We start from the raw sequence: 25,164 nt of genomic DNA on the forward strand, positions 1-25,164 counted from the left end.
GCCGGGGCGAACCGAATTGGAAAATGGCGATCTTCGCCCCTGGCGTAAATAAATGGCAATGTTCCGTTTTCGGAAGGAGTGAAAAGGTGTTTGCGGCCCTGTTGGAATAATATTTTGATCACGATCATGATCATGTTAGTGATAAATTAACCGTTGAGAGCACGCGGCTTTCCCTGAGGGTGCTTTTACTGAATACAAATGGCGCGGACGTTGGGTAAATTATCTAAAAAATTAGCGTTTAAGGTTTAATTGAATGATTTTGAATACGTGCACGAATATTGCTATATGAGGTTGTCCAGTTGGCCTCGTGGGGGCATTTGCCCCCAAACTAGTTGACCAGTATACTAGTTGACAAAAAGTTGACCGGTTGGCCTCAAGGTGTGTTGTCTCCCACCGCGAATTTAAATGGGTTGACAGTTGTCGCTGGCAGGCAGAGCGATCCGAAGTTCGCGGAGATATAACCTGTAATATAAGGAGGATAAGTATAACATGTAATATAAGTCTCCGCTGGATACTCGGAGGCTGCGCGCTAGGCTTAGATTGCTTGAACAATTGAGAATGGATATCTTTAAGATCGACACGGAGAACATAACGACAGAAGCTATAAATTAAGGGCGATGTTTTGCCAAACGGATAGATGTGGCAATTCGTTTTTCCCACGAACTAATAAAGGATTTCAATAAATTCTAGTCGTAATTTCTTTAGAACACTTCCTTTTTATTTGTAAACGGCTGGTGTCCTAACACCCCCTGCCACACGCCTTTTAGGCGGCTTGCAGGGTATTATGTAGATGTAATTAGGGCTGTGGACCGAAATTTATAATTTTGATGGTCCTTCATTTCATGTCCATAACTTTTCCTCCCGGTCTTGAATATTGTATAGAAAAAATTGAGAATTAACGGATCGCTCTATACTCATCTCCGCGTGGCGGACATTTTTGAAAGGCGATCAAAATGCGCCGGAAGTGGCGATGAAGATCATGTTGCTACGTTATGGCCTCCTCTGCCCAGTCCCTTTGAATTGCGGATAAATTTCGTGAGTGCGCTCTACTGTAGGTATTTGTTTCAGCGCTATTCTTCCATGTATCAGTTAAGCAAACCGTGAATCATGGGAGAAGGTGTCTATCGATGAAAAATATCGCATTTATCATAAAAATATTCCCCGGAGATGGCATCAATACTGCTGAGGCTCAACTCTACTCCATTTGAACTGTGTGGGCGGCTGTTTGTTGCTAGTTCTGTGAAGAGTGATGGAAACCATCCAGTTGACGATTTCTAGTCTATATACGCTCCAATGCTGTGAATGTAATTTCTTGGACGCCTTTCATATTATTTTTCGCTGTTTTTTTCTGTGTAATGACAATAATTCTGTCAAATCAAAAATCCTCCTATAAGAAACGAAGAGGGAAAAGCATGAAAAGTATGTTATTCTCGAGAGGATTTCGCAATATGCTCCTGTAAATATGTTTCATCGACTGGCGGTGAAAAGTAGGCTTTCAGTGTCTTTTATTTTCTGAATTTTGAATTTTAAAAATACGCATTCAATACAGGCTGACATTGCGATATTTATCGAAGCAGACGAAAAGTGTTCATTAATGCTAGAATACTTACGTTTGTTTGACTAAATCTTATGCTATGTTCGTTAACTCTTAAGAATTGTAATGTAAATAAAACATAATTTCACCACCGGTCTGCAGTTTAGGTTACTATCAAAATTATTATTGAAGCCAAGTCACGTTAGTTTCATTGAAGTGGCGCTACGTTTGTCACCAATGTCTGGGAAAAGGGTTATCGTATAACGAAAGGGTTGATTGAGGACTGTGCAGTTCTGGTAAATCTGAATTAGTGCACGGTTCTGAAAGAAGTTTGGGACTTGGGAGGGTGTTTCATGGCGTGTTGGGAAAATCATGAAGCATCTTAGACGTAGTTCCAAGCGGTACGGCTCCTCGTGCTGGGATTCGCTCCGAAACGTTCTGAAAAAGAGAAGCGGTACGTTCGGTTGAAGCCGTTGCGGAAACGGTTGTTCCGATCCGAACATTTTGGAGTGTTCCTTTCGCTCCGAATCATTTCAAATTTTATTCTCGAAGTTTGATGTAAAATCACTGGAAACTCGGAAGCTACGCCATAGTCTTGAGGTTACTTTAGCCATTGCTATCTTGTGGAACACTAAGGAATCGTTTAAGGAAAAAATCCCAATAAGTGAGGATTGCTCGAGGCTTCCGTGAAAGATTCTCGGGTGGAAAGGTGAAAGAGCGGTGGTACTTCGCACACGTCAGTCCGTGCCTTGATCACGCGGCGAATATATGGGATCCGGCGCATATATCCGTGCACTTAATGAAATGATAAGGAGAGCTACGCATTCATCAAAAAATTCTACGAGCCAACTACCGGATAGCATCATCGTAGAACCTCAATATGTGTCTAGGTCCGACAGGTACAAGAAAAAAAGAAGAGAAATGCTTTGCGAAATGCATAGTATATGTATTGATTTTTCTCGAGCAATTAGGGGCTGTAGTAATTACTAAACGGAAGGTAATATTCAAATATCTCCATCGCACGTTCCTTTTTTTTAATCGGCCGGTGTCCTTACACCCCCGCCACACGTACAAACATTGAAGCGCCGTCGGGGAAGTACGCATGCAGACGTGAATATTCAGACGGCGAAAAAGTTTCGTTTCCGCGTGGCCCTGTGTCGTTTGGAGAAAGGCCCTGGGCCGCGTGATTTCGAGGGAACACGATTGGTGGTGGGGTGTTATAGGGTCCCCCTCCCCCCGCGCCGTTCCCCACCTCTCTTCCATGCCGGCGTCCTTGTCGATACTCGTAGCCCAGTGGAAGTGGGTCATCACCCAGGCGCTTCAGACGGGGGCGCACAGACCCCCCCTGGGTCTCCACTGCGGCCGGGGGGGGGGGGATTTCCCCCTGGGGGTCCCTGGTCGATCCCCGGGGGGAGCAGTGCCTCACTCTGTCTGTGCTAGCCTCAAAGCGCGCTTGCGCCCGAGTGACACCCGATTCATTTCCAGGAAAATTAGCGATCATTTATCCGCGTTCTCCTCCCTCACTTTGCGTGAGATATTCCAGTCCCTAATCTTTAAAGGCGGCGTTTATAAAGAAAAATAAGCGCATGTTATCACCTGGTGAAATGGGTTTGCTCGATTTTGAATTAACGGGAAGATTGGCTTTTGAACTTTAGAACGCGCTGTAGATATTCATATTTGTCATGCATTTGGGATCCGTGCTTTCTGAGGTCTAACCGAAAACCATGGAAGATGAAGCGTGGATCTAATATGCAGTTGGGAAGCTAAGTCCAGAAAAGACATCGTTGCGGTGAGGAAACAACTCAATGCGTCACGAGGGGCAGTTTGCTGTTTTAGTTCTGCAGGAGAATCCTAGATGGCGTCCGGTCCACGCATTTTTTTATGAATGCCTCGATGCTGTGAAGCTAATATTTTCTTTAATCCTATTTTATATGAATTGTTAATTTTTCCTGGATCCGGCCTTAATCGGAGTTGTATACGAGGTCGTTTGCTTATCCGGTGAACCGCTCGAAGAAATTTTTCTCGAGTTCGCTGGGTTCGTACCAGTCAGGGAAATAAATATCGGGACTAAAAGTGCCAGGGAAATTGCATTATAGTGAGAGAAAATTCCAGAGATGTATTCCAAAATTCTAAAAGATCAGCGACTTGCTGATCATCCTCAGGGGATCTTCCGAAGATTCCCTTCCGACTCCGGTTCGGAAGATCCCCTGAAGATGATCAGCAAGTCGCTGATCGAAACGTCGGGTGACACGGACGAAATCGACCGGTGGAAAACCAGAGAAACTTCTCTGCAACTGATACGCCGGGAAAACCTAAGATCATACAAGACGTGGGAAATTTAAGCGTCAGTGAGCGCGGGAGGAAGAATTATGCTCTCATCGAAATGAAATCTAAAGATTTTATAAATTTACTCGCATCATGCATTGGTCTACCTTGAAAAGTGATCAGAACCAAGGTAGGCTATTGAACGTTTTTCTGTCGTTGAGTTGCAATGGATAATAGTCGTCGCGTTTCAGCGGGAATGAAATGCGTTTTCGGCGCCCCGCCCACGAGCCCATGCGCAGTCGCACACGCCTGCAATTATATGGGGGGGCTGGGAGGACACCTATCGGAGGGGTACCCCCCTCATTTCGAGCGGAATTTGCCCACTTGGGGCCCGGCAGGAAGAAAAAGACGGAACACTCCTGGGCGGTGTGGAGAGAGCCACGCGCCATATGTGTAGTCCATCTTGGGGACACAAGGTGCGTAAATGAGGCAAGGCGCATATCATGTACACTGTACTGAGTAGGTACAGGCCGGAAAGTATCCCTCTCCACTTTAATTCCATAATGTTTAACTTTCATCTAGTGTCGTGCGCCTCATTTTAAGTGCCAGTTCGATTTCATCTGAAAAAGAAGTTTATTGGAGAAAGCATTAGTATTAAGTACTTGAGACGGAATATCAGGCGACTAGATCAGGTGACAAAAGTTTCGTCGCTTCCTAGAGTAAACCTACGGCAGTTCCAGAAACGTAAATAATTATGTTTGTTCGCACGGCGCATTTCATTGGCCAATTTTATTTAATTTAAAATATTAATGCATTATTTCATCTTGTAGAAAAAAATAACTTGACAAATGGTGTATGAAAAAACTTTCTAATTGACGTGTTTCTTTGAATGATGAATATATTGGATTAAGTGGTGTAAAACGCTCTAGGGGCCATCAGTAGCAATTAAATGATGAATATATAAATCATAACAGAGGAATTTAAGGCACACTAAGATCCCCCTCGCATAATGATTGGCCAACACGGTCTTTTCAGTCAATGCGATCATCGTTCGTAATTCACTTGAGTGAGTCGATCTCTAATGGTCGAACGCCAGTCGCTACTCATCTCAATCACGAACAATGCCGGTCGCGAACGATGTTATTCAAAATACCAAAATACGCGGCATCTTTCAGCTGTTGGAGAATTAAAAGTTCTCACATTCTTTGATCATTTAATAGTTTTAATTATGTTTGCTGGAAAGTTTATTCCAACTGAACTCTTTTTCTTAGTGGTGGCATAAATTTAGAAGGGTAATTGGAATTCGAAGTCACTGAATCCCACAATAGGAAAAACCACGATCGTGCGGCTTCTATTGTGAAAGGCCGTCGGTCGAGAGTGACCAACGAACTACTCCGTTCGCAAACGGCCAAAAAGACGTTATCGGTCGTCAGAGTGATTCGTTCAGTCCGGATGGATCAGTCAAAAGACCTCAATCGCGCATTTCGGTCGCTCTCATGGCCGACATATCGCTTCCATAGCACTCTGCGCGGATCCCACCGAGGATGGTCAATTCATTCCTCTCTTAATCAATACTCTTAATCATCACATTTCCTTGCAACTACTGCGAAGTACCGTTTCATGTGCGCCATGCCCATTAACTCCATCCCGACTTCTACCTCGATCCGCAATCTTCCTCAAACCTCCCACCTATCGTCCTCAACTCTTTTTATCGTATACATTTCCTAGTTTTGATATAGAATTTCCAATTTCCACCAAAAGTGGGGCTTTTTCGATCGGTTGGCTATTTCTATGGCGAGTCAAAACAAAAATGAATGTGTTGTCGATGGCTTGTCTCTTGATCCTTTTCCACTCTTCGTCTCTGATGATAGTGTCTCCTTAACTTCAAACAGAGCTCGTCAACTCCACGAGAAAGCCGTCCAGTTCTCCTTTTACTCCCCCCTCTAAAAAAAACCCTCCAGAAATCGTTTGCTCGCTGGTCCTACCTTGAAAATGGCATGTGTTATCGAAACCTGTTAGTTAATAAGAAAATTTTGTGGACCATGCATTTAAATCTGTCATGATATCACCTAGTGTATACACATTTTCCCATTGGGTTGAGTAATGTTCTCCATTCCTTTCGTGCCTCCTTATCCTCGCTGTCCAGCTTAATCATAGAAATCGTATCCGCGCTGCTTTTACTGTAGGTATCTTGTTTTTCGTTTCCGAAGGGTTTCGACTGTCCCTTCAGGTTGTGCCTCAATCTGGCATTCTGTGTACACTAGGGGATGCTCAGTCTGATTGAAGTGCTGTCTTCTTTCGCAATCTCTCTTTGACGGTCGGCTCCGCCATGGCAATGCCACTAGTCGATTGCGTCTGGCTCGTTTAATCTCTCGCACTCCGTTCTCCGGAGTGCGAACTGTGTGTTCGTGGCGGAAGCAACACTCGCAGCGAAGGTCTCCTCCCGGGACGCCAGCGTGGCTGTCTCGAAACGAACGCGCTCCCCCTTTGCCGCTGCTTTTATCTCCATTCGTCGAAAAAGACGCTTTTTAGTAGTCTACGCAAACAAGAAGGGCGTCGTGATAACGGTTGCGTTGAGTCATTGAGAACGGCGGTGAGGTCTCTTAGCCGTCCGTACCTTCAACTTTGACGTGTGCAGCTGAGGCGGTCGCTTAAGTATGGCTGCCTGACGAATCCTAGCTTCTTCTGGACTATACCACGAAATATTTCTTGCGATTGATGGAATCATAAATTCAATGGCTTAAAAATGATCACATGACAACATAAAAAACCCGAGCAAACAATTATTAAATCCCACAAGTACCCCTGTGTTCAAATTAATACCATAATCCCATTATCATCCCAAAAAATGTTTTACTGTCTTCTGATTAATTAACCAATTTTTAATTGAGTTAAAAATTAACGCTCTGTGTTCTCCACGATATGTTCGAAGTTATTGTAACTCGTGAATGAGTGCTATGGTCGTATTTCAGTGTTTCGGTTCCCCCGTGCATCTCAAAGACGAGATAAGGAATGATTGCAATGCAAGGCGACGTGGGTGCTGTCGCCGCTTGCCTCCGCTCTCCGAGGGAGGGGTGGGGGCGCCCTCCCCTCCCCTCCCCTTCCCCCCTCCCACTCACGCACATGTGTTTACAAACAATCGCCCACGCATGAATGGGGAGGGGGGAGCGATTAGCGCGACACGACGCGGACATTTCCTCAACCACGACCCCAACTCCTCTAATGCCGAAGCGCTCGCTTTGAGCGTCATTGCCATGGTCATTGCCACGGTCAGTCCTTCGGGCGATTTTCTGCCTCTGCGCGTGATTGAAATAGCAAAATGATTGATCACGTTCTTGGTCTTTGAAGTGTCCAATTGGCTGATAATGGCGATAGCGTTGGTTTACATTGTTTTCTTTTGATGGACTGGTAAAATCTGATGTTACGACAGCCGTTTTCCATGCAGTCCACAATTTTCTCCAAACAAATTCGATCCACAGCAGTTTCTACCCTGGTGTATGAATTATTAAACAGTGAATTTCTGATTTCTTTGGTACATTTTAGTCACCTTATCATTACTGAAAGTTGCTGTAGGGTGCCTAAAAGTCACGGAATATTTATTCCGAGACAGGTAATAACTGCCGTTTTATAAAACCATTTTTTAGATCGTATGAGACGAAGGCACTTCCACGGTCTCATGATTACCCGTATTGGTCCAAGATGACTTATTGTTAGTGAATGAAAATAGGGGCTGCATGTCTGCCTTAATATATGAAACAGTCACGGCTTCACTTACGTGACACGAAGTCTACTCACGATTTTTCTCGAGACAAATTCGTAATTTGTTCTACCAAATACTGCTAATATGAGAGCCACGGTAATCTCTTCAAATAGGATTATGTTCTGTATTAGAAATTATTAGTAACTTTGAGTGAGTACATGGATACTCGGAGGTATCCTCGCGGACCTAGGACCTAGGCCTAGGATCAGGCTAAAGCTGACCATGATGAGGCTAAAGCTCCCATCCAGTGAAACAAATTTGTGATTAAGTCTGAGAGAAAGAATACTTCGAGGACATCATATTCGGTGCTACAGCCCATGCAGAGCTATGGTCTCCAAAATTAATCTTTCCAATATTGTCTTTCTTCCAATAGTGACTTTCTAGTTATGTGAGTGTGAGTAATGTTTATGGTTATAAGCATCTTCATATCCAGAGGCAAGGTTTGAGTAAGTTGCAGTCGAAATATACGGCTGGAACTAGGAAAAAGTTGCAATTCTCCCCGGAATTAATGAAGGAAAAATATGAGCAAGAGCGCTTTACTACTTTTGCGCTTTCAGCCAAAATTGGCATGATGATATCATGTGACCCCTGATGAATGGATCGACTGCGACGATAGCGCATCCATTGCACGCATTCGGTGAGTGGGGCACTTCATGGAGGAGGACCTCGTGCAAGTTTGATCTTCTTTTGCCGCTAATGACATATTTTAATCGACTTTCAAAAAACGTCCGAAGCGCGGCGGTGAGGTGAGAGCGATCCATTCATATTTAATATTTAAAATCGCGATGAAAACGTATAAAATCCTTTCAGGCTTAATTTTGTGGAATATTGCTATATCAATGATTAAAACACAAATGGTAATTTCCACATTATTTTATTAACCTTGGTCGGTCGTTAAGTGTTAAATCGTAAAATCGTTAAAGTGTAAATTAAGTGTGGATATCGCGATGAAAAGTAATTAAATGGATAGATCGTATCATATGGAATGTTAATTTCGGTTAAAAAACACTAATTATTGCTTATTTCTTCGCAATTTTCGGATCGCTCTGTCCGTCAGCGATTCCAATGGATACTTTTGTAATCACATTAAATGCGCGATGGGTGACGGCGCGCGCATTTAATGTGAAGCCCTCACCCTCCATTAATTATAATACCTCTTGTCCTGTTCGCGGTGTCGTTTCCCTCGACGACGGCGTGAGTGTTGTGCCGAGCATAATGGATCGCTCTCCCCTCTCCGTCACAGGCGGCGCCTCCGTCCTCCATGTTCTATGGCGCTCCGTCGCCCGCACCCGATCAGCAGCAGCAGCAGCCGTTCCCGTCCCAGCAGCCGCACCACCGCTTCGGCGCGTCGTCGCTGTGGCAGTCGGAGGCGGTGAACGGGGGCGGGGGGCAGTGGCCTCCGCTCCCGCCCCCACCCCACCCCCAGTTCGGCCTCCAGAGCGCGGACTTCTCCCAGCAGCGATCTTCCTCTGCCTCGTCTTCATCGGCCGCCTCCTCCTTCCTGGAGGCGGGGCCGCAGCCCTACGCCCCCCCGGCCCCCGGATACCCAACCTCCTACCAGTACGACCAGCAGACCTTCCACGACTCCCGACCCCCTTCCTACTCGTCTTCCTCTCGATACTCCGGGCAGCAGGCGTCTCCCGGCGCCGCCGCCGCCGTCAACGGCGTCAACGGGGTCCGGGAGGACGCGTCGTACGGCTCTCCGCCGTACGTGAACGGGGGCGGCTACGGGTCCCGGGAGCGGGGCCCGGCGCCCGGGGCGGGGTCCTCGCCGGACGCCGCCTACGAGAGCGGTGGCGACGGCTCGGTGGTGGGCAAGGGGTACAACGGAGGCGCGGAGGGCGGCAACGGAGTGAACAATGGCCTGACCGGTCACCCAAACGGGTTGCCTGGGTACCCAGTTCCACATCCCCAGCGGAGTTCACTGAGCTCTAGTGGGTACCCAGGGAGGATCTCGGTTGTCGGGGATACAGGGGAGGCAGGAGGCAAGGAGAAGGGCGAGGGGCGGGGGTGGTGGGGCGGCGGGCCCTACGACGCCCCCGGGGGCGGCGGGTGGGGCAGCAGCGGCTACCACCACCCCGCGGCGCCGCGACTCAAGAACGTGATGATGACGAGCAAGCAGGAGTTGAATGAGCACATGAGCACTCACCACCATCAGCAGGAGCACTACGGCCAACAGCAGCAGCAGCCAGAAGGCTCCTCGCCCGTGGCGGCAACCCACCAGCAGCAGCCGCACGCGGGTGCGGCAGGGGAGGTGGAGGGCGCGGGAGAGGCGCGGGGCGAGGACCTGGCGCGGATGGAGCGGCAGCTGCAGGCGCAGCAGCAGATGTACCACGACCTGCACCTCACGCAGCTGGAGCTGCAGCGGCAGTTGGAGGAGGCGACGGCGGGGATGTCCCGCGCCCGGCCCCCCACGGAGGAGAGGCAGGAGGGCGAATACGACCAGCAGCAGCAGGGGACCACCCCCAGCGCAGGAGGCGAGGCGGGGGGGACGGCGGAGGGAGTCGGAGGCGGAGGGTCTCCTGGTGGCAAAGAGGGTGGCGGGGGAGAAGAGGGTAGTAATTTTTTAGCGCAAGGCCCCCCTCAGGCGCCGTCTGAGGGTGGGCTGTGGGACTGGGAGGCGGCGGGGCCCGCGTCCCCCGGGCACCACTGCCGCGGGGGCGCCGGGACGGTGCGCGTGGCAGAGGTGGGTCGAAAGGAGGGCAAGGCGGGGTCGGCGTTCGGCTTGGAGCGGCCTCCCGCCGGGGGTGGGGCGGTGGCCAACTGGCACTCGCCTGTGGACGAGGGGACGGAGGGGGGGCACCGGGGGCCCGTGGAGGCGGCGACGGTGTTCGCCCCCGAGGGCAATGAAGCGTTCGGGGGCGGCGGAGGGTCGCGGGGGTCGTACGTGGAGGAGGATGAGTTGAAGGCAGTGAAGCAGTGCCCCTCTCCGCCCCCGGCTCCCGCCACAGTCAAGGTGGAGGCAGCGGAGGAGAAGGGGAAGGCAGAGGAGGAGGCAGAGTGCTGTCGGAGGCCTCCGTCCGCCCCCCCGCCCCCGGCCCCCAAGACGGAGGCGGCAGAGGATTGGTCCCCTGGGGCGGAGGGCGATTACTCCAAGTCGTCTGGGGGCGGAATGTCGGCCAAGGAGTTCCAAGACCATCTGGAGAGGCTGAAGAACAATGTGCGAGCGGAGGTGCCCGACTGCAATTGCTTCCCTCCGGACAAGTGTGAGTCCTTTCATTCATCTCCTCCTCTTCATTCATCTTCTCTGCCTTGAAAGTAGCGCATTGAAGGCTCTTACAAATCTAGCAAAAATGCCCCAGATGTGGGCATTTGCCCTGCAGGCATTTACTTCAACGTCAGTAGGTAGTATAGTGATGTGGAATGCAAGGGGTAACTAGCATATTATTGTCTCAACTAGTTGCTGCTACTCCACTTTTTTACTTAATATCAGACATGGTTATTATAACTTAATTCCACCAATGTCAGACTCCATTTGTTCACTTGCTACATATTTAGGAGGAACATTTTTAGAACTGCTGTAGTTGTTGCTTAGATCTTGTTTGATGTTTTCTGTGAATGAATATGATATAAAGTGACACATCTGTTCGTGGGGGACAGCCAGAATGTTGGCTTTGTCAACTTTGAAGATGTTCCAATTAAGTAGGAGGTCTCAAAATCAAGATGTAGCTCTTCAGGGTTTTCTCTGTCCATTTTACTACCAGACAGCAGTTTGGTTGGGTTTGCAGTTTTGCAGGTTCAGCAGATGAAACTCATCCTGAAAATGTATGGGCTGATGAGGAGGAAAGCCCAAAAGAGCTGTGAACACCTTCATTTAAATCAAATTGCCTTCCTAAGGAGTTCATCTGAAAATGGACTTCATGTTTTGGAATTCACATTGTCATTTATCTTATCCCTGCATTCATTGCTTTTAGATTCATTAATTTAGATTTTTGTTTCATTATTCAATTCCATTTGCATGTCTCTATTATGCTTTGTGTTATTATTCCAAATATTCATGGCATGATGTTGACTGGCGCAGGTCCTCCTGAGCCTGGGTCCTACTATACGCACCTTGGCGCTGCTTCGAGCCTGAGTGAGCTGAGGAAAGAAATGGAGGAGAGATGTGGACTCAAAGGAAAAGCCATTCGCATTGAGAAAGTTGTTTATACTGGGAAAGAGGGGAAAACCACGCAAGGCTGCCCGATGGGAAAATGGGTAAGGAAGCCTAGAGAAATATTTCCTTATTGCAATTAGTGATTGGCCATGTATGTTGCTTCAGTGATGTCATTCATTTCAGTGAGTCAATTAGAAATTGTTGATCATAAGTCACTACGTATATATGACCATCATGATCAATGTCGTGCCCTACCTGTGTCAATCATGACTGATGTCTATCATGACTGATGTCAATTGTTGCTGGCGTTATTCATAGTGCAAAACTACATGGGACCTCAGAGCTTCTGAATAATTTTAACTGTAAAATAAGAGCTCTTATATTCTTTGATCACGTAGTGGTTTTTAATAAATTTTGCTGCAAAGCTTATTAGTTGGAAAAACTCTCTTTGATCATTTTCTTTGCAATTTCAAGTGTAATTTATGTGTGGTGGAATTCGTTTAGGAGGTTGATATAGGAATTAGAATTTATTAATATGTTTATAATAAATAGAATTATAAACATCATGTAATAATATAGAATGTTTGCCAATCAATATGATATTTAGCAAAAATGGAATGATAAATTATACACTTTGAGCAATTATACGTGTCCTAAAAAAGATTATAGGTTGTGAAAGCCACAAATGCTGTTGGTTCAATTAAGGGAATGGTGTATTGACCCTTTTAGTGTGGCAGGCCAATATACTATTGGCTTTTGCTGCTCGGATGAAAAGCACAGCGAAAAGTTCATTATTGAATTTGCTATGACTTATTTCAGTAAACATAAAAATATTTTGTCAATATTAACCAGTTTAACCTCATCATTAAAAAAAACCGCATGTGGATATGTAATAAAATAGCTTAGTATTGTTCAAGCGTCTGATGTACAGTTATCAAGTATCTCCTTCCATTACTCAACGACTTTATTTGTTTACAATGGAAAAATCCATTGAGGTTCCACCACCAGGCTTAGCAATCCTTGGAGTTCCAAAAGGAGTATTGTACACTTTGTTGCTCCATGTTTCATGCAACTCTTGTCGCCTTTCAGATACTTCGGCGTACGTCTCTGGAGGAAAAGGTGCTGATGATTGCAAAGCACCGACAGGGACACAAATGTGCCACTGCGTGGATTGTAGTGGCCACGGTGGCGTGGGACGGAGTGCCTTCTCACGAAGCGGACCGACTCTATGCTGTGCTCACGGATAAACTTAATAGGTATGCCATTGCTCATGCATTACAAAATGATATTAGTTTCTGTGTCCTCGCTAGGGGCAAAGAGGTGAATTTGATAAAATGTCAAGTGTGGTCTCCCGCACCTATTCTTTGTTTCAATCAATTCATTGTCTTGTACCATTGCCACAGCCGAGTGCTGAACTTTAAACATTTGTGAAAATGCAGCAGAGCTCCATGAAACCTAACAACATTCATTTTCTTTAATCCCTCTTCATGTTACTACAAAGTGCTTTTTTTTGCCTTTAAGGAGGAAAACTAGAAAAATGGTGAAACTGTTAATCTTTTTCATGTACAGATGAATGTACATGAAAAATATTCATATATATGATTCTATATACATGTACACTATGTGATGTGGATCTGATGTGGACAAAAAATTCATGTAGCATATAATATTAATGGTTCAAAAGTGAGCCAATAAAACATAGATGCATAAAAAGAAAAACTCACACGGGAAAAAAATTAAACTCGAATCTTTTGAAGCACTAGCTTCTGTCTCAATATCTGTCGAGCAAATCCTTAGGAAATTAGTGACTAAAACTATTTTTATTTACTAATTTCCTCTTGCATAATTTAATTTACCAATTTCCTCTGTTATTAAATTCGATTCATTAGTTAAAATTACTTTTTATGTACTGCTACCATACTTTGTGTTCTAATATTTTTATGTGAAATTTTAATGATGAAATTATTCCAATTTTTGCTGCAGATTTGGTTTGCCTACAACTCGGCGTTGTGCCACAAATGAGCCCAGGACATGCGCTTGCCAAGGCTTGGATCCAGACACGTGTGGGGCGTCGTTTTCCTTTGGCTGCTCATGGTCCATGTACTACAATGGGTGCAAATACGCTCGCTCCAAGACAGTGCGAAAATTCAGACTCTCTGTTAGGACCGAAGTAAGTGTTTTGCATCATTACTGTCTTTCCTTCTACTCTGCGTCCACCAAAATCACATGGTCATCAGCTTCCAAAGTTCTGATAAAGATGAGACAGTGGCGGCTGTTGGTAATTTATCTAGGGTGTGCATTGGAGCAGATATAGGATGATTTAATTATATTATGTTAATCCTAATCCATGAGCATCATATTTCGTCGTAATAGAATAGATAGCAAGCAAAACATATCACTGGTACATTCTACCCTTAAAATTGCATGAACAGAAATAATATTAGCATGCACGAAAATAATTATTCTCAACACACCTTTACAAGTGACGGTGGGTGAAATTCATTCTCCTTTCCTTACACCCTGTGAGGAAGTAGTGTAGAAAATGGCCATACAGATGACTCTGTAGACGGACTAGGATCCTGGACGAAGGTAGTGTAGGTGGGAGCTACACCACTACACTACCTGCGAGTCACTCACCAAAAATATGCTTTACTCTTGAGTCACCCTTGAGTGCCCTTGAAGTGCAAGTGTTCCAATTGGCAGAATTCACTCAATTCTTGTTCTAGATGTCTATGAAACAAGATGGCTCTTTTCCACAAATTTATTAATCTGGGAAACGCATTTCAGGCTTGAAGGAATTGGTCACATAAACCCTCTGCAGAAAACATTGGAGGTAGAAATAGCCTCAATAGCTAAGAGGGCTGAGCATCTGCCCGGAAAGCAGAAGGTTCATGGTTCATTACCCGCTCAAAGTGAAATTTTTCCATGTATTTTTGGCCTTCATTCTATCTCCACGCCACACTGTGTCATCGTCATGTGTTTGTGTTCCTTTCTCTTAGTTTCAACTTCTATTTGTGCTTATGTTTGAATATTTGCCTAAGGTAAAATGTGTGATGTGAATATGACATACATATATATGTATGAAATGTACTCTGAGATTGGAATGAATATCAGGAAATAAAAATAATAGTGATATAAAAATCTATGTTTGGGAAAAGAAATCAATGGTATTCTGACCAGAAATTCTCTAAAAAAATGAAAAAGATGTCGCTTAAAACTAGCTACTATTCAATAGATAAATTTGTGGATGAGAAATTTTATAATGTCATATAATTTTTTTAAATGTATGAAAATTATTTTTGTATAATTGAAAGAATAATGTTTTTTTGTTATGTTAGATTGTGTATTGTAATTTTATGATTATTTTAGTAACAATTTCATGAAAAGATTATTGTGCCAATGCTGAGGTAACTGCTAGCTATTCATGGCAAATGTTGTGTCTATAAATAATTATCATAATATATTTGCAAAATCTTGTTGCAGGAACAAGAGGTTGAGGAGAGAATGCACGTGCTGGCCACCTTAATCGCTCCGCTTTATCGAATGATCGCTCCTGAGGCGTACAAAAACCAGACTCAGTTTGAGCGGGAGGCGTCTGAATGCAGACTGGGTTACAAGCCTGGGCGGCCATTTTCTGGTGTCACGGCTTGCTTTGACTTCTGTGCCCATGCCCATCGAGACCTTCACAACATGAACAACGGCTGCACTGTCGTGAGTACCATTCCAAGAATTTACAAGTCTCTCGTAGCTCTTCTTTCCCCTGTTGAAAGTATTAGTGGAGTCTATGAATCTTATGATCAACCAGTTGGCTACTGAATTTGACATTTAGATTTAATATTGCTTCCTTCTAGAAAGCTGTCTTTTGTGATGCACTTTTCTTTTCATTGAGTCCATCTTTTTTGAAGATTAGAGCTTTTTGGTGTGGAAAACACACAGTAGAACCTTCTGTATTCCTATCAGGTCATTTTGGGGACAATAAAATTATATTTTTATTAGGATATATTTTTTTTACTGAATACGTTTTGTTTTATTGACTTCATATTCTAAAAATATCATTTTTGATTTCTTAGGAACTCACAGTGCTTTATTAAAAATGCTCATCTTCATTGTGATAAATTGATTCAATTTTATGTCATCCATACATTACTGAATAAAATTTGAACCACTCGAAAAAGCATTAACCAAGGTCAACTGTTGACAAATCGTAATTATCTCCCTTGTGCTCTTGTGAGTCTATATTTAGCAGTTGACAGTGATCAGGGTATTCTCTCCAATAGATTGATTAGATCAATGAGTTGTATCTAAAATTCACTGTCAAAGTTGTGCTTTCCAAGTCTTCAGCATATAGTGTCTCATTCAGAGATGGCAATCAAAACAAAATGAAAATATGAGGTGTAGGAATAGCTTTGTACGACATTAATTAAATTCACCTAGTGGTTTATCCTAACCAATTTCCTCAGTAAATCACTGATGAAGAGTGAATGACGGAGATTGGTTTGGACTCTGGGTAAAATTAATCGCTAGGAATAAAAGCAGACCCCTGGAAACTCTTCTGCATACAGTTGTGTTTAAACCGCAAAATAACAAGCGGATGAGGAAATGCCCAGACGCAAGAGCACTGTGCAGAATAACATCATCGCTTGGTGCAATTACTAGCGTAGAAACTAACGTTGGTTGTGATTTGAGGCAAAACCATTTAAAGGTATAGTGTGATGTGATACTAGTGCAATAGTTTGAAATTTAAATCATGTTTAGTTTTATCTTTGGTTTCAGTTTAGTTATCACATGTAGTAGTTTTGTCTCTAATTTGGATACTAACCCGTGTTCAGCGCCTAGGTCATCTCTTTTAACTTTACTTGCAGTGAAGAAACAAATGAAAATATATTGCTTTATACTTCCGTTACATTTTGATTGCCATCTCTGGTCTCATCAAGCAACTGATTCTGTAGTTGTCTTTTATATTTATCTGAAAAGATTGACCAGTGTGTATTGGTGATAGTTTACATTTGTCAACTGATATATTGCAGTTGTGGAATTTTCCCTCCAGATATTTTCTTGTAAGATGAAAATCAGGCTTTGTGGCTCCTGTATTATGAATTAGAAATCCTATCTGCTTCCTTTTTTTCATAAATGTGGGAGCACATACGATAATGCTGGACTAAGATACCTAATACCCAGCAAAATTGTGGAAGCTATTGTGTTGTTCACCTGCCTGTTATTTGTGGACCTTGTTTGTGTGTAAATTAGAGATATGGATTCAAAGAAAGAGGTGGATGTGAAATTTTCAAATTTTTGTAATATATGGATGACCTACTGAGATAAAAGTGTGATTTTTGTATGTTCTTACAGTGGGGAAACATTCTGAGACCATTGTACTCATAAGAGTTTTCGATGGTATCTATTAATTTTTTGTTGGCCATTAAAAAAATTTTATGAGAGCAAGGCGCAATCAAGTCTGTCTATAATTATTTATTGTGTGCGAGGTGTGGCTAGGAAAATTGACTCCACGATTTGAAGGTCTTACAATTTGTTTGGTGCACAAGGCAAGTAGACATGGTTATTCAGCAGTTATTTGGTCCAACACCTCCGTGTTTCACTGCAATTAATTTTTTTAAATCATAAAATCTGTCTACCCATTGTCATTGACTCCGCACCATTACTTGGTCATCAGACTAGTGGCCCACTGAAGTCTGAAGGTCACTGCTCAGAAGATTTTTCTCCTTCTATAATCAATAATATTTAATTTTTTTCAGCAATTATGTTTTAAATGTGCAATCGACTCATTTAAAATATTTTTTTTAATACTAGCCTGATCATGGTGGGCAATGACCATCGTTATGCTGATTTTATGGTCTTAAAGAATTCATTGCAATCAAAGTATAAGGAGGTGAACCAAATAACTACGAAATAACCGTTTATGTTTGCCTTATGCACCAAAAATAGGAATATAGTATTTGTGTGTGTGTGGCAACAACGACGTGGCAATGTGTGCCACCTCTTGGAATAGAGTGAGCTAGCCCTGGACGCATTTCAAAATTCACTGCCAGTACTGCCAAAGTATTCTGTAATCTGGTGACATTATAGTTCAGCAACCAATGACTTTGCTCAATTTATGACGTACCTATTCTGCTGCTAAAGCTATTGTGGCTGCTTCAGCCCCAGAACAGGAGTGAAGGCAGTTGTGATGGGAATTTTATTTTACTGGGATTTAATAGATGATTTATCTTTGATTTTGTATTAAAATGGAGTCCATACCAATTGGAAATTAACATGTCTGAGTGGGGTAATTGCAAGAACGAGGTCACAATTCTTCAAATATATAATTATAAAGGATATTTAGTGGCCCTGAGTCTATAAGAAATATATTTTCTGGACATTTGGATCACATATTTCCTGCAAAATTCAGAAGTAATTGCATACTCTCAAATTTGAATTTATTTGGGATTTTAAATTTGACTAGTGCATTTGATGGGGAATCAGTTACAAAATGTATTATAAACTTCCATGGAAAGTAACCCCTTGGTACACACATAACTTAATTGTGTACATATTAGATGACATTTGAGGACTGCCTACGTGTTCTTTGTCACTTTTTGTGCCACTCATTTTACTTGTTTGCTCTCCTCATCATATAACATACATAATTGAATTTACTGTTAATGTCTTCGGAGTTACTCACGTCTTGATACTAAAATAGAGCCTATACCTTTGTCTCTCCTGCCACAGAACTCCTCTAGGCTAATATATTCGAGAATGTTATGCATCAATGAATGGCTCCATGTCAGAGGAAGAGAATTAGGAGATTGAGTTTGTTGTGGAGCATTCTGTACTATTCTTTCTTTATTAATGAGTAAAATTCGTGGATGCATTAGCCGACACAAGGCCTTCAGCCAAGGCCATTGGGAATGGGGGAGAGGTTTAGGAGTTCAAACTCTGCAAAATATTTTGGATGTACAGTCATAGGTGTACCTATCCTTCTCAATGTACCCCTGAAATTCAATCTTCCCTCCGAGTGAACCCTCATGAAAAATAGTTTTCGCCATAGCCTTGCTTCTGGTGATAGAGTAGAATCATTATCTATATTTTATTATTAAGCTACTGGTTCATCCAAAATGTTAACGCCATGTTTACATGGGCCGTTTAAGCTTTAGAAAGTTGTCATTGAAATTAGTCTGGTGATGAATTTTCCCCCATTGAACTGAACATGTGTGTGTAATGATCCCCACGAGTGCATGCATTGCGCACGGGGCTTTTGTGTGTGGTGTGTGATTGGGTGTATGCGCATGGTGCACAGGTGGTGAGTCTGACCAAGCACAGAAGTCTCGCAAAGCCAGAGGACGAGCAGCTGCACGTGCTGCCACTCTACGTCATGGACGACACGGACGAGTTTGGCAGCAAGGAGGGCCAGGAGGCGAAGACGCGCTCGGGCGCTGTGGAGGTACTCACCAAGTGAGTCCACAGCATTCACTCGCTCTCTCCACCCTACTCCACCTGCTTTCACCCTCCCTCCCCCTCTCCGTGTGACCATAGATGTATGTGATAGTCCTGTGCCAAATAATATGGGAACAGTCTGCGATGACAACAGGCTTTGCTGCAAATCATGTTTTCAGTTGTATTTCTGTTCTGCTGCATTTTGAGATTCTAAGCTCTAGATTATGCCACCGTTTCAAGTACACTGTTTAATCAATTCTAGGGGACCAATCATAAAGCAAATTCCATCATCTGTTTAATCTGCTTTATTTCTGTGGTAGCACTCTGTTTATAGAGCATCAGTTGCTGTAAATGTATCTGTCTTAAAAATGTGTAAAAGGGATAGTACATATTACATTATTTATGGCAAATTGGAAGAGACAAAGCAAAATTTGAAATTTAGTAAGTGTGCTCAAAGTCGGCTTATATTTCATTGGCCGAATCCATCATAGAGCATTAAGGGGTCTATTGTAGTATCATGGGGAGAATCACTACAGTGGGACCTCGCTCTGTCGTTTTTCGGGGGGATGGATGAAAAAAACGATGAATGCGGGAAAAAGATCGATGCGGGAATGGTTGTCCGGGTTGCCTATGTCCCAGGATCCGCTGGATTTTTGCTAATTATGATATTCATTAATGGATTCAAACGAGATTTTAGCGGATTACAGGAATATTATTACTTTATGGAAACACTTAGGTCATTTTGTTGATTCGATTTATCTTTCTTTCTAATATCCTAAAGGAACAAGCCGCCTTGCTAAAAAATGTTTGCACTCCACTCGGAATTTTCACTGCTATACTATGCATTTCTGTCTGATGTAAAAATTCTTATCCATCAAATGCCATTTCAAGTACACGTATTTACGAGAGAAATGTGCATGTTATGCCTCAAACAACTGATTTCGCCGTCGCAGTGATTGGTTATGAGATGGATCAAGAAGGCCAAAAATAGTTTATTATTTGAAATGTTCCTTTCTAGCAATTAAATTTTTAATGTGATTGAGGCAATGTGGCATTAATCGTCAGCGGCACGCCCACCTGATCTTCGGCTTCATCCCACTTCTTGTTTTCACCAGGGATCTCGCTCTACCCCCACCCCTGCCGTCATGTGCTACCGTACATACCGAGGCGTTCTGCAATATTCACCTATTTCTAGCCCGGATTCTTTTCTTCATCATCAATTATTTTTAGTCCATCTTTTAAAGTTCTCACATGTGTCTTCGGAAGGGCCATGGTCCGAAGACGAATACGAATAAAACTAATGAAAATGAAACCGGACTCCATTGAACCCACACAGAAAACATTCGCTAGTTTTAAGTCAATCCACCCGGGAAAGTACGGAACCACTCGTACGAGGTGAAGTTCGGCACTAATGCTATCGCGTACGGCGTAGGCAGAGCTTACTGCAGAGGGTGAAGCATGACCATATGACTGCGCAATGAAATTTTTTATCCTATAGAGAAGGCAACTTACCCACTCATTTCTAACAATAAGTAGCGTAGCTCTAGATGAGCAGATGAATTCAGATTGCTAGTAGGGAGAAACAAAATATCCTGAGAAGATATCGCTTCGTTAGCACCTCAGACAAGTGAGACTTTAAGCATAACTCGTTAAGTGTAACCAGACGCCCTGTTTTCGAAAAAAATCCGCATCAACTGCCGTGAAGCTCACTATCAGCTGCGAGGATATCGATATTCGCCAGAAATCACCATCGTATTATTCCAACTATTTCCTTGCTTAAAATGGTTAAATAACATTAAAATACGTCGTGCTTGGTATCATACTTTTTTGAACTACGTGCGCATCACTAATATCTCAATCTAATAAAAGTATAATACTAATTGCCGAAATTCATTTTCACACACCTTTCGGGCTAATCGGTGATTCATGCAGCAGTTGAACTTCAGAGGTGGGGATCTTTGAAGCAAGTCAGCTAAAAAAAAGTCAGCGGTCGAGAAAGGCGGAGGCGTGAAAAAGGCTTCTTTTGTTCTGGAGTAACTTGATATTTTCTTTCGAAGCTAAGGCCATAGTAATACGATCCCTGCTCGAGCTGGGTCCTTTTTTTATTTCGGAGAAGAAAGCAAGCTTCAGCTGGGGGGAGGCGAGTGCTGAATGGAGGGGGATACCGGATCTTGGGAAATGCGCTGATATAACTATCCCACGGCACTCTGCTTCTCCCTATTGCATTTCAATCTCCTTGGGAAGATTCAAACTATATATCTGTTGTTATTAGCCATAAATAACACGTTGTAAACACTTCGTCTCATTTTTATCAAACGATGAATGCAGGAAAATTATTCGACGGGACCGCGATCTTCAAACGATCAATGCGGGAAATTGATACTTCGGGGAATGATAGATGCAGGAAAAAATTACATTGTCTTTATGGAACTTAATTTGGGACCAGGAGCGGCGAACGATGAATGCGGGAAAACGATGAATACGGGAACGATAAATGGGGGTTCCACTGTACTTCTTTAATTACTTTTAAACAAACAATCTCCCTTTTTTCTTGTTTCTTATGGCTCTGTGAATTGAAACATGCGGTGTGGGAAATAAATTTTGTGGAAAAGAGCTTCACTTTTTCTACTAGGGAGGAAAATCACCAGCTTTCCAAAAAAACAGCAGATCTCATATTCACAGGTCATGATGCAACTTTCAATGGTGGCAGAAGCTACACCTGGGAATCTCAAGATGCCAATGCAGAACAGGACTACTTGCTGAGATTGTGTGGTGATGAGACACGAAACAAATAAGCCAAACATTGGCTCATGCTTTTAGTCCTGCTGTGATACATATACATTATGTGGTCACTTTTTTATCGCAGGTTGCAATTCACTTTGTGACCACAAAGTGGTGAACACTGTGACTAGGTTGGTTGCGGGGATGGCTCTTAAAACAAAATGAAAATGTTTACATATTTTCAACCCAGAACAAAAGTATATTCACTAGAGAAATAATTTTAACACACGACAAAAAAATGCTTGTGTGTCACAAATAACCTAATCAACACTTCTCCGTGTCCAATTAAGTTTGAACCCCAAGAAAAATGGATGGGAAAAATGTAACATGTATTTTGATTTTGACCACTACACCAAAACATCATACCTCAGCACAATTAATGGCATAAAAAACCAACTTCAGCAGTTGGTCAAAAAAACATTCGAAGGTAAAGCATGCGATTCAAGCATTACAGTATGTAATTCATATTTAGTTTTGTTCTGGAGCTCTAGTTTAGTTTAATCGTTGGGACTGTAATTTAGAGGGAAATAAAATGGAACTACATCCAAAGAATTTGACTCACATTTTATGTTGATCTAGTGTTCAGTTCCTTGGGTTGGGTCCTATTTTTTGTCTATTAACTTTGATCGTGGGAATGACACCATTATAATTTATTGGTTTGAGTTATGTTCAGTTTTGATTGCCATCTCTGGTTAACTGTGGGCACATAATCACACGTAGGCTTGTATCATCACTCTTTACTCACAATATTGTTGCACTGTTTATGATCCGTCCTATGCAATCCCCTGACACTAATAAAGAGCGCACTGCAGTTGTATTCTCCATTTACACTTGACTGTTTATTTGACACCCCTTTGTCACTCTGTATATTGCAGACTGTTTTCACCTGGTTGGCAGAGTATACCTTGCTCACCCTTATTTTGCTAATTAATACAAGGACCCTCACCCATCACCATCTCTCCATCTTTGTTGTCAATATATATGTAAAAATTTTATAATATTTTCTCATTAGCTTGAAAAATCTAGAGTTTGTTCTGTCCTGAAATGTCTGATGAGAGCTGGTGTGCAGAATTTCCAATTGCTATTGACTTTGGAATGGCATGTATACATTTTTAATCCTATTATTGATCAATTTTTTAAAATAATTTCCTTGTATTTACTCATTTTTGACATTTGAATGTCTATTTATCTAGTTTCATTCAAGAAAATTATACTTAATACATGCAGGAACAATCCAAACTAAAGCCTGAATAGCTCACTTCTTGAACTTTCGCAAGTCATGTGCACCAGTGAGAACAGGATTTTGAGTATCATGTGATTTAGATGCTAGGGATGCTGCCTGCCTGTTGCCAACATCTTTTAATTGGTATGCTTTTTCTCATCATCAGTGCAAACGTCTCCCAGTACTTCCTAGTAGTCAACCAGTCAAGTTCTTTCTTCCTAATATTTGTGTTGCGATCGTCAATTGTCTGTATCAACACCCAGGCATGCAATTGCAAACCCAAGCATCAGAAGGTGTTATCTTGAGCATTCTAGGTTAAGTCCTGGAAGTACTGTTCCCCTCTGTAGCACCCATAGGACTTGTGCGTGGTTTAGTTTCGGGTAATGCAGGGTTATGGTTAATTAAATAATTGTAGGCATGCGGTTTTCTGGCAGATGATTAGGATACAGATGAGGAGGAGGTTGAAGTTCTTCGTTGCCATATTTCCTTCAACATTTTAGTCTGAGTTCTCTGCAGAATTCACTCCTTCTGTTATATAGCGATAGAAACCATTGTGTATCTCAATTACTATGGTTGAGATATTGATTTTTTTTGTGTTTGCATTTCATTGTGGATGTATGGTATGGCTATAATTATAGATTAATTCATTTTGCCCTACCGGGAATGCAGAATACTATTTTTCACAAATTTTTTTCAGAGTGCTAGTGGCACTGATGACCACTAATTTGTCAATTTTGCATCAGCAAATATGAACAGGTATGCCGTGAAACAAAATAACGGAATTGTTACTTGATCTGGACTATTGCACTACATATGTGGTGGAGAAACTTTGGCGATAGAGTGTGGCAACAAAAGGAGGCATTGGGTGAAAAGAGAAGATCGATTTGAGGAGATGATTTAGTGATAGTGTTGAAAAAGAAAAGAACTATTTTGAATTGACAATGGACGTCCAATTTGGGATGGGAGACAGATCAGTTGCATTTGCAAAATGCTCCATGTAAACATACCTTACGCTATGGAATACCTCAAATAATATTTTTTTCCTTTGAAGTTGGCATAAAAGAATTGCAGAATAATGTCCATGGTTTTACCGACTGTTGATTTAGTCTACTTAAAACTCCCAAAAATTAATTTTACAGCCAATAGCCCCACAAAGTTTTTTGATTTGTTTTGCCATGCATGAAATATTTATCCATTATTATTTTATTACTTTGTTTACTGGATAACTAAAAGTGGATATGGCTGGAAAAAAGAATAATATGCCTATAACTTTAACACCTTCACATTGGTGTTGATAGAAAAAAACAAAACCGTGAGGTTTTGAAACTTTAACTCAGTAGACCTGAAATAATGTGTGAGTTTTAGGTTTTTGATTTTGTGAATGACACTGAGTCAAATATAACAGAAGAATGAATTTTATTATCCGTATTGCTGGGTGCATATTGCTGAGTTTTGCAATAATAATAATAATAAAGAGTTCCCATTTTTTTCCTATAGAAACTCTTTACTTCTTTGGAAAGCGAATTTAGTTGTTTTAAGATGAATTCAGCTGATTTAGGTGCATTAATGGCTTTTCTTCCTTTGTGTCATTAAAATATGTACATATATTGAATTAATCCTTTTTAAAGAAATCGGAGGAATTTTGACTTTTAACTCCTTGCTACCTGCTGCTGCTGAATGATCATGTGTCCTTCTAAATAATACCTGTTTGTGAAATGAGGATGAGAAATGGGGAACAATATGCTGTTTCTGAGTACATTCAATGGCCTCTGTGTTTCAGTATCTTTGTGTTGAATTTGACTTATTGGTGTTTTAATTCAGTGTATCTGTCATTAGTCACCAAAGTAGTGTAATGTTTGGAAGCATGTTGCTGTTCTAAATATAATTGCATGAGAAGTGCACGAGTTAATTACATTAAGGGCTATTCAATCTTTTTTAATTTTTTTGTAGAAATAGAATAGGGAATATATACTATCTTAGTGATGTGTATAATTTAATTTTTCTGATATTTTACATATCTTAAATTCACTGGCTAATTTAGGAAAAATTAAAGATGAAACTGTTAGTATGAGTAA

General features: G+C 42.3%; 1 protein-coding gene across 1 annotated transcript in view; it reads left to right on the top strand.

Annotated features, from left to right (window-relative positions):
* LOC124161468 (DNA N6-methyl adenine demethylase) overlaps positions 1–25,164 on the top strand; it is a 227,554-nt gene that overhangs the window by 192,382 nt on the left and 10,008 nt on the right. The window contains exons 5-10 of the mRNA XM_046537790.1: positions 8,803–10,765; positions 11,581–11,756; positions 12,745–12,911; positions 13,639–13,825; positions 15,139–15,366; positions 18,950–19,104. Coding sequence (XP_046393746.1) covers positions 8,803–10,765; positions 11,581–11,756; positions 12,745–12,911; positions 13,639–13,825; positions 15,139–15,366; positions 18,950–19,104 — 2,876 coding nt within the window. The remainder of the gene's footprint in view (positions 1–8,802; positions 10,766–11,580; positions 11,757–12,744; positions 12,912–13,638; positions 13,826–15,138; positions 15,367–18,949; positions 19,105–25,164) is intronic.

The sequence above is a fragment of the Ischnura elegans genome, chromosome 6 (genome assembly GCF_921293095.1).
Source record: "Ischnura elegans chromosome 6, ioIscEleg1.1, whole genome shotgun sequence".
NCBI classification, from domain to species: domain Eukaryota; kingdom Metazoa; phylum Arthropoda; class Insecta; order Odonata; family Coenagrionidae; genus Ischnura; species Ischnura elegans.